The sequence below is a fragment of the Miscanthus floridulus genome, chromosome 7, assembly GCF_019320115.1.
Source record: "Miscanthus floridulus cultivar M001 chromosome 7, ASM1932011v1, whole genome shotgun sequence".
Taxonomy (NCBI): Eukaryota; Viridiplantae; Streptophyta; class Magnoliopsida; order Poales; family Poaceae; genus Miscanthus; species Miscanthus floridulus.
The window spans coordinates 75,203,220-75,214,019 of NC_089586.1; the positions used below are offsets into that span (position 1 = coordinate 75,203,220).

The window sequence follows — 10,800 nt, forward strand, 5'->3', positions numbered from 1 at the left end:
AGCAGATTAGCTCCAATCAAATAAGAAGTTTGGTTAATTCACAATCTCTTATCTTCAAGTTACCCTCAAGGACGAGGGTCTTTAAAGAGGGAGCAATGTCAGGGCTAATATGAGTATGGCATAAGTATACATTGTGTATCCATATTTGTATCAGCATATGTATCCGTATTTGTAAGACTATCTTGTAAGATGTGAGACCAGAAGTAGCAGGGGCCTTTTAGGCCTAGTGTGCCGAGTCAGAGATCACAGACATGGATTAACCAAATTTACTTCGTCCCTGTTCTCTCCTCTTCTCACCTAAACCCTACCCCTGTTCTTCCCAAATTCCTACCGATCTCCTATTATTGTTGGATTCCCCGCAGGATCCTCTGACACATGGGTCATACTCGTGCAACATCACTAGTGTCGTGCTTATCGTCATAGTTGATGCCATCCCTATTGCTACCCTGATATATAGGTAAGCTAAAAAACGAAAACACAATCAATATAAGTGCAGGATATGCATGACCAAGGCAAAAGCTAGAGTAATAGTACCATACTATTGGATTACAATGGTATCTTGGATGGCGAATACTATCAGCGAGACTATGGGCTTGCTTGTTGACATCCAAAATTTGCAAGTCAAAAGTTGAGTAAAAACATTGCCATAGATTTGGCAGAGCCAAATGCGAGAGTTTGATAAATTTTGATAGTAAACCCAATACTAACCAAAATCATAGTTTGCTAAATCATTGGCAAAACAAATTTTGAAAGCTAACCAATCAGACCCTGTATATCTATATTAGGCGTTTTTTCTTACAATATAGCAACATCATATTTATAGCAGAAGAAAAAATGCGGTAGTATTTTCCTAAGCAGTATAGCATTCTAGCAGAACTACAGAAGAGTGTCCATATCCATAGTTTTTTGAAGTCCAATATTCCCTCCAGTAAAGTGCTTTGACATTCGTTGGCAGTCAAAGCTTGAAAATATTTGACCAGATTTTATCGGCTAAATACTGTATAGGACCACTAAAATCGTGATAACAAGTTGGCGGAAACAAGAAAAATAGAAAGAGTGGGCAAACAAAAATAGTACTAGTAGAAAGTGGCGTGGGGAGAGGCGCGAGAGAGGTGGTTGGTTGGGGTGGAGGACCGTGCCTTCCCCGTTTCGTCTCCGGTCCTGCTCCTTTTATCTCCTCGGCTCCTCGCCCTTCCCACCCCTTTCCTCCTTCCGCCCTCCGCCGCGCCTGGCCTTCTCCCTTCTCGAGAGGCCACGCTCCATCCCCGCCCGCGCTCCGCCTCCCCTGGCGACCGGCGGCGAGCGCGGCCCAACGAAAGCCTCGTGGTCGGCCGGTAAGAGCTCCTTGCTTTCCTCCACGCGCTGCTCCTGCCGTTACGCAAGCTTTGTTTGATCCCTTCCTCGTTGGACGAGATGAGAAAAAAGTTGTTGCCTTTTGTTCATGTGCTCCTGCATAGAAACTCCGGTTTTGCCCTCCGTTGGAAATTTTGGATTAATGACTTGCCATGCTTCGTCTTACTTCAAATTCGTTCGAATCTTGCTGGGTTTCTCTGATTAGATCTTTTTTTCTTGGTATGAATGGTATCCGACTGCTGCTAATGTAGCCGTCACGCTTCTTGCAGGCGCTCCGCGGGTTGGGGAACAAGGCGCGAATGGGGATCGCGGAGGTGGCTCTCCACACCATGCCGGGGGCGTTCACCACCCACTCCCCGGCATCCATTCTGTCCCTCAGGGCAGTCGCTAGGAGGAGGAACAGGAACACCAATTCGGTGCCCAACGCCAGGGCACTGCAAGGCCTCCTAAGGGTCCCGAGGCTGAGGTCCGTCAGGGGGCTGTGCTGCCAGCGGATCGATGACCTTGCGAGGGTCACAGAGGGGAACGGGACTTGGGTCAAGGATGCCATGAATAACGCTGGCCAGGTTCTTGGCGACGTCAGCGTGCCTGGTCAGGCTGTTGGTGGCAATGGTGGTCTAAATGGGAGTGCTGCCAAGCCTCCACCTCAGAGGCGGAAGTCCTCATCGGTTGAGGATGAGGCCTGGGAACTTCTGCAGGAGTCAATGGTTTACTATTGTGGTGGTCCTGTTGGGACGATTGCTGCCAACGATCCAAATGACAGTGATCCGGTGAACTACGATCAGGTGTTTATTCGGGACTTCATACCATCCGGCATTGCTTTTCTACTGAAGGGGGAATATGAAATTGTGCGTAATTTCATTCTACACACCCTTCAGCTTCAGGTACTGTTCTTATCTTGCTATTTAAATATTATTTTTATGTTGTTTAGGTTTAGGGCCTTATGCCTATCATATGAATTACGATAATGTTAGTGACTATTTATGTAATATGCATTTAACTAATGTTCAAGAAAAAAGTATGCATTTAATTATCAAAAGAATTATACTCCATCCGTTCCAAATTGTAAGTCATTTAGTTGTCGTAAGTCAAATTTCTTTAGTTTTGAACAAGTTTATAAAAAATGCACAAACATCTACAACATCAAACTACATTTATATTAGATACATCATGAAATATACTTTGATAGTGCATTTATTTGATATTGCGGATATTAATATATTTTTGTATAAACTTGGTCAAAGTTAGACAAGTTTGACAAAGAACAAAGCTAAAACAACTTAAAATTTGGAACAGAGGGAGTAGAATTTAATCTAAATACGGTAATTTCATCTTTGTGAACTTATTATCACTTTGGCATGTTGCTTTATATGTATTTGTCTTGGTATATAAATGAAAAATGAGCAATAGCTCAGTTGGTGGAGTCTCCAGTAGAGACGCCTCACAAAGTCTGGAACCCAGGTGCTCACATGGTCATGTGAGTATCTCCTTAAAATGAATGGTACTCTCCTCTCTTAAAACAATGCCAGAGGATGCCTTCTTCGCATAGTCGAATTTTTGTTTTTTGGCATACAAATTTGTCTTGATGCTTCCAAATTTCAGCAAGTACACCAGCGGTTAAGACTATCGCCTAGGAGCTACAGAATATGTTGTCAGGAAATATGGTTACACACATGCCTTGGTAAAAGTTGATGTACAATGACATGCATACTTGTTATTTTGTTGTCTTTGAAAATTGGCATCCTATGGCTCAAGCAGTATGTTGCTTTTAAATATATATAAATTGTTTCAGAAGGAAAAAAAATACCATAACCGTATGCACTTCCTAAGATGGTGATATTTTGGGATATGATGCTCAATTAAATGGCATTCATGTTTTCTGACCTTATGTCTCACTAACATGTGGCTGAACTTCATGCCAGTGAGACATAAAACTACAAAATCCTGAATTGCCACTAAATTGAGTGACATGTCCTCAATTATTCCTCTCGATGTGACAGTTTGTCTGACACCTTGAACTGGTCTATAGAGCTGGGAGAAGACAATGGACTGCCATAGTCCAGGTCAAGGTTTAATGCCCGCCAGCTTCAAAGTGCGGACAATTCTGCTTGATGGTGATGAGGATGCAACTGAGGAGGTCTTGGATCCTGATTTTGGGGAGGCCGCAATAGGCCGCGTGGCACCTGTTGATTCAGGTACTTTTGATAATGGGGTTAGTTGTTTTTGTTTTGGTTACTCTGCATTCCCTACTTTAATTGGGTACCTGATAAAAAATGGGCTTCAGGTCTATGGTGGATCATATTGCTTAGGGCATATGGAAAATGTTCAGGGGATCTGTCACTACAGGAGAGAATTGATGTCCAGACTGGAATGAAAATGATTCTGAAGCTTTGTTTAGCTGATGGTTTCGACATGTTCCCTACATTACTCGTAACTGATGGTTCATGTATGATTGATCGTCGAATGGGAATCCATGGGCATCCACTTGAAATTCAGGTTTTCTTTTTGCTACGCCTAGTTATATTTTCTGTTTCATATGGGTCCTTGTTTCTCAAGTTGATTTTTGTTGTGATTGTTTTCGAGGAAACTTTATAAAAGAATGAAATACACAAACCATCCTTAAAATTGTCTGGGGATGCCATCTAGGTTCCCTAGCCATTAATTTGGAGTTTCACATCTCTGATCTTTCTAAATGGTTCACTCGGAGTACTATCCTTCATAATCAGTTAGTCCATGGCCAGCCTTCTTGGCAGCTCCTGACATCATATTCTTTCATGTTCTCCCTCCCCTCCCTCTCTCTCTCTCTCGCTCTCCAGTTCACGCCTTGTTAATGTCCATCAGCAATCCAGCATAGAGAGTCTTGTTAGCGTCCACGTCACCGGTTTACCAGGGGGTTTGCACCTTGGGTGAACCACTTAGTAAGTTGAGGGACATGAAACTGCAAATTAATAGTTCGGGGACCTACATAACACGCTTGTACAAGTTTTAGGGACCGCTGATGTATTTTACTCCTATTAAGACTAGAACAAGACTCTTCTAGACATCTACTGGAAAAATTCCAGCATCCTATTATGCAGGGGTTGCAAAGATTAGTTTCTTTTTAGTTTGAGCTTTTAATTTATTGAAATAGCAGATTGTATGTTGGGAGTTTGTACAAGTCTTGTTCTAATCCTGAGCTGATGTTATTGTTGGACTGATTGTGAAGTATTTTCTACCAGAAAGTTAACATCACTTGCTATTGTTGTAATCTAAATGAAAACATTTGAATCGAACTATTTAATGTTCAAAGCCTGTTGCAATAAAACATGGATACTATTGGGTTTTTTATGTGGGGAATGAATTTGTATTGGAAAAGCAATGAGCTTTCTGGATTGATTGGCATATATAGATAAGTTGATCATCAGTAGTGGTGAAGATGGTACTGCAGAGAAGAAACAAGGATCCCAGAGACAACATTTGTTATTAGGATAGTGATGGCATAATAATTACTAATGCAGACACAAGTTTACAAGGATAGTAACCATGAAAAACTCAATCCAATCTCTATGGGCTATATTATTAGCTCATGCACATTGTTTTGTGTGCAGGCACTCTTCTATTCAGCCCTCTTGTGTGCGCGTGAGATGTTGACTCCAGAAGACGGATCAGCTGACTTAATTCGTGCCCTGAACAATAGACTTATTGCACTGTCCTTTCATATCAGGGAGTACTACTGGCTTGACATGCAAAAATTGAATGAGATATATCGATATAAGACAGAAGAATATTCTTATGATGCTGTCAACAAGTTCAACATATACCCTGATCAGATTTCTCCATGGCTTGTTGAGTGGATACCTCCTAAGGGGGGTTACTTTATTGGAAACCTCCAGCCAGCCCATATGGACTTCCGATTCTTTTCACTGGGAAATTTATGGTCAATAGTAAGCAGCTTGGCAACAACTCATCAGTCGCATGCCATTTTAGATCTTATTGAGTCTAAATGGTCTGATTTAGTGGCAGAGATGCCACTAAAGATATGTTATCCTGCTCTTGAGAACCAGGAATGGAAAATAATCACTGGGAGTGACCCTAAAAACACGTGAGCCTTGGATAATTCTCAATTTTTACGCTCTACCTGGGATCATGTTGCAGTTCCTTTTCACATACTTAGCGATTTCTTTTGATACAGGCCTTGGTCGTACCACAATGGAGGATCCTGGCCAACATTACTGTGGCAGGTTTGCATTCTCTAAACTGTTTTCCCATTACTGTACATTTATTGTCTCTTGATGTTGAATTGGTTTTTATTTGTCCATATGTAAAGCATGGTATCATTTTGATACACTGTTGCATTTAGCCAAACTTGCTGAGATTTACTGTCCGCTCACATTTTGTTGCTCCTCTATCATGTGCATATTGAATGTTCTTGAGCAGTTGCTATCATTTTGTGCAGCTCACAGTGGCATGCATCAAGATGAACAGACCAGAGCTTGCAGCCAAAGCTATAGAGGTAGCTGAGAGGCGTGTTGCTACAGACAAATGGCCTGAATACTACGACACCAAGAGAGCACGCTTCATTGGGAAACAGGCACGGCTGTACCAAACGTGGTCTATTGCTGGGTTCCTAGTAGCCAAGCTACTGATAGAAAAACCAGACGCTGCTAGGATTCTGTGGAACGATGAGGATGCAGAAATCCTTAATGCTTTGAGCACAAACAGAAAGCGGGGCAAGAAAGTGTTGAAGAAAACATACATTGTGTGAGTTCTCGCAGCAAGTTCCATCAAATAACCTAAGTTAGCATTTGTAAGTTATAGGAAGAGTCGTTCCTGTACATAAACATACATGAGGTTGCATTTTTTATGGGGAGGGGGATGCCTGCTGTTGGATGCTGTTATTATGGATGCATCTGGCTTTGCAACAAAGCTCTTGCTTGAGCATAGACCTGCCTATACACTTTCATTTGGTATGACAAGTTTTCTGGAGTCTCATTACCGAACTTAAAATTTTTGGTTCCTGAAATTACCTCATTCCTCTGGATTTCCAGATACTGTTACGGACACATTTGAAACCCATGAATTGTCAGAGCTGCTAACAACAACGTTATAAAAGAGTTCATCTCGATTTCCATTTCATCTGATGAAACTCTTTCAAACAAAATCCTAAAATAAACTTTCATAATGAACTTCCCCTCGATATTTCTACTAACCCTAAATATCCCCTTGAAGTCAATGATAAACTGCAGTTGTTATTTTAACTATGGATGCCTAACATCATCGCAACCCAATGACTGCATCATTTCTTAACCGGTGATCCAGTGTCTATGTAGTGGTGGGTGGGTGTGTGGGGTTTGGGTCTATGTATGACTTTCTTTTTCTTCTATTAATACAATGATACGCAGTTCTCCTGCGTGTTCGAGAAAAAAAAAATGACTGCATCATATATCGTCAAAACCAGTCATTGTCTTAAGCACACATATTGATGCATACTGTTGAGCTAGACAGAATCATAAAGTAGGTGAGTTCTTTGTGTCATCGACCTTAAATAAGCTATGGTGATTGGTTGCATGGCTATGCCCCTAGCTAGCCTTGTTGGGGCACTCTGGTGGTGCTTGGATGTCTGGCCAAGGGTGTTAGTTGGTCTCTGCCCGGCTTCGTGGAGTGCTTAAATTTGTTGCTCTCGTCGAGCCTGTCCTGGGCTAGCTCGGTCCTACACATGACCTCCCCAGGCCCTCCTCAGGTTTATCCCTTGGCTCCATTTGGCCATCGTCGATCGTGCCTTGTTGCCACCTCCTATTTGGACCGAAGCTCGAGGGTTACCTCGTCAGATTCGGTATGTCTATGCCAACTTGAACCCTAGAGCAGAATATTTCAGATGTTTATTATGGATTCACTCACCCCTCCCTGTCCTTTCTTCGATCTTGTTCTTCTTTGGGAGATGGACAGATCTGAAACATTGTTGCGGTAGGGTGCTAGTTGAAGTGATACTCATCAGTATTGGACATAGATTTACTTGTGTGATGTGCTAGGGTTTGCCAAGTTCATCAATTTGTCAATGTTGGTGGTGTTTTGAAGCACTTTGCTTGCTGATCCGCATATGTGGATGACGAATATCTTGGTAGTGAACCCTTATAAACATTAGGTCATGGCCGATGATGATTTTCCTCTTCAATCATAAGCAGTATGTAGAGGGTCTAAGATGATGCCATTGGGTGGCGCACCTTGTCAGTGTCGCAACTGTGGCTATGGTTTATCTGATGTTTTGATTTGTTACAACACCTAGGGACTTTATTTCTCATATGGTTTTGATCTTTAGCTACATTTTCCTCTTTAGACATGGATCCTGCTATTTATCACCGCCAATTGATCACCCCAAGTATCACACTTGTGGTAACCGGCGTCGTGCTCTGAGTAGGCCTGGCATTACATATCACCCCTTAATGGAAGATAAGACCTTCGAGTACTTGATCAATGGCTTCAAGTAACTTGTTATTGATACTCTCTTCTACAAAATTTTCTCCATGTTTGTAGTAAGTTCATGAGGTGGTATTTTGTCTTTCATGGAGGAAAGCCTATGGTTTACGATGATTGGCTAACTACCAAGTGGTAGGTGGATGGTTTCCATTGAACCTCTACTTGGGATATAGGACAAAGGAAGAGGCAATCGAGGCCTAGCATGCTTATCTTTCCTAAGATGGTGCATAGGAAGATCAAGGAAGGGTGTAAGCAAACATGAAGGACAACCACAAAGCAACAACTACTACCAACATTCAATGCAACTACAGGGGCTTAGAAATTCTAGTGTTGTTAGTGGATGTTGTGTTACTAGTACCGAAGCATCCTAGTTCATGATCTAGAACTAATTGTACCATTGAACAATGAATTCGTGTATGAACTTGTGAAAAAATGGAGACTAAGCCTAAGCTATGATTGTGTTTGACATTCATGCCTACATGAGACTTGGATCAATTTCTTTGACAACTTAGCATACAAAATGGCGAAGACAATAGAAAACTTGAAAGAACTTGAGCATGAACCATCATTTTGAGGGCAATAGGCATGAAACATTAAAAAAACAAAACTAATTCATCGAATAAAAGATTGGAATTGAAGCAGACAAAACCATATCATAATACTTAAACACCATATCATATTATACTTCATAGTATTCACCAACAATGTTCATCACCATTCATTGGGCCTCACAAGATGCAATTTCATCATGCCTAACAACCATAAGGTGATTTAGAGTTCACATTAACCGAACATAAGTTAGTGACATGAAAATATAGAAGGCATGAGCAAAAAAGGCCTTTAGCTTCTAGAAGTCAGTACCCGTAAAAGGTGACTTCGGGGGTTCCATTCTTCACTTATTTAGGATCATCCCCATGTATATGAGGATGGGGAGGAAGATAAGGTAGAACAATAGGGTTTGTAGCGCTTTCTTATGAGCTTAAGAACTCTTTGCCTTCTTTTGGCAGACATGGCAGATCCTCCTTAACATGTTGGTCATGTTGTCGATCCTCTCCTACTGAGATTTCTTCTCGTTGAGGGTGTTCAGGTGGAGCTGGAGAGCACGAACCTAACCTTCCATGGCCACTTCCTTCCTCTTCTTGTGGTGCTGGAGATTGGTCCACAATCCTTCCATCGCATGCTACACTCTCTTCCTCATACAACCACTAAACAAACCTACATTTGTTCTCATCAAACTAAACAAGGGGAACAGGAAATAGAGAAGTAATAAGATGACAATACAGAACTAATCAATGGAAGTTGAGCATTAAGCAGAACATAGAACACAATCACCTTCTTAACACAGCCAAAGAAATGTTGGTCACTATGATTTCACCCTAGCAATGTGACCATGGCATGCTTGTTGTGATGGCACTTGGGGACAACAATCTTGTCAAGACTAGTCCAATCGGACTTAGGGAGGGCCACGAGAACATCCTTGTGCCACCCATCCTAACACAATCGATGTCAACTAAAGGGTTCTCACTCACATTAAACTGTTAAACCTTAACTAAATCCATGATGAACGCACAACATAAGAGGAAATGTCCTGCTAGATCACAACAACTAACCTTGAATCACAACATCAACCACAACGGGATCAAGAAGGGAAGGGTTTTCTAGATACTCACCCCCATTGTTCTTCGATGTAGTGTGAGGAAGAAATGAAACAACCACTATCTTGCTTGGGGACCCTGTATCCCAGTCCCCGATAGCGCACTCGGCTTCCTTGGCATTGGTTGGTATGGAAGGATGATCACGCGGTTGAGGCGAAGCAAAGGGGGAGCGGTTCTTGCCGAACATGGCAATGAAGGCGACAACAAAGACGATGGCGGAGGGGGCGAGGGAGTTGAAGTCAAAGAGAAGGGGGTTTGAATGAATGGACATGAGTGAGTGGTGGGAAGACAAGAGACGTGGGGTTTAACGTGGGGGTGAAAATAGGAAATGCACCAATCTAGCGAATGGATGACCACAAACATGTTACATGCTCCTTCGGTCAACCAAACAAGCTACATATGCTCCCAGTAGCATATCCAACTATCGGGTCATGTAAACCAAACATGGTCCAACTCAGACAGGCTGGATTTAGCTAACTAGGCTAGGAATTAGTCAAGTAACCTATTGACGAGATCCTATCATATGGGTATGTTAAGCATCGGGTCCAATAGTTTCTGACCGAAGAAGACCCCCTAACTGACCCCTCCAGGATCGCCTGGGGGCTCGAGGGCTATACTCATCGGGTACGCTCGCGCGCACCCTCTGGTGAAGAAACTCGACTGAGCCTGACTACGCCGTGGCCTCCGCTCAGGGCTCGGGGGCTCGCCCAAGCCTTAGTCTCTCGATCTACGACACACCCGGGCCCGGCCCTTGGCTCCTGCCTGGCTAACGACGCTAGCTAAGGCATGGGCACAAGAAGACACACCCCGAGCTACCGAGGCTCGGGGGCTCTGATAAGCCTATAGCTCCTCCATATGTTCAAGCAGACATGTCTAGTAACAATTCAAATATAGAGGCTAGTAATTCTTTAATATTCATAGGTCTTAAATTTCGAGATTTTATTTTTGTTGAGAAATATAGCGAGAACGTGGACAAATTTACTACTGTTGGCCTATCATCAAATATATGTTTTAGATCTGCATTATTATTTGCAAAAGAGGAGAAAAGCAAGCAAGAAAATCATGTCAATATTGGTTCTACAAATGTGGATGTCCACGAGTAGTTTCCATCGTAATTGCTGGAGTATTATATTAATACTTGTATGCTGAGCTGCTAGGGCCTTGTTTAGATTGTAAATTTTTGCAATTTGGATACTGTAGTACGTTTCGTTTGTATTTAACAAACTTTGTCCGATCATGGACTAACTAGGCTCAAAAGATTCGTCTCGTGATTTACAACCAAACTGTGTAATTAGTTATTTTTTTACCTATATTTAATGCTCCATGCATGCGTCTAAAA

The 10,800-nt window shown here is 42.2% G+C and overlaps 1 protein-coding gene across 1 annotated transcript; it reads left to right on the top strand.

The window, feature by feature from the left end:
- Positions 1-1,125: 1,125 nt before the first annotated feature.
- LOC136467103 (neutral/alkaline invertase 3, chloroplastic-like) lies at positions 1,126-6,302 on the top strand. Its single transcript, XM_066465652.1, has 7 exons — positions 1,126-1,334; positions 1,623-2,237; positions 3,383-3,548; positions 3,638-3,849; positions 4,941-5,434; positions 5,525-5,573; positions 5,789-6,302. The coding sequence occupies exons 2-7, from the start codon at positions 1,653-1,655 to the stop codon at positions 6,095-6,097; spliced, it is 1,815 nt and encodes a 604-aa protein (XP_066321749.1). The 5' UTR covers positions 1,126-1,334; positions 1,623-1,652; the 3' UTR covers positions 6,098-6,302.
- Positions 6,303-10,800: the final 4,498 nt, after the last annotated feature.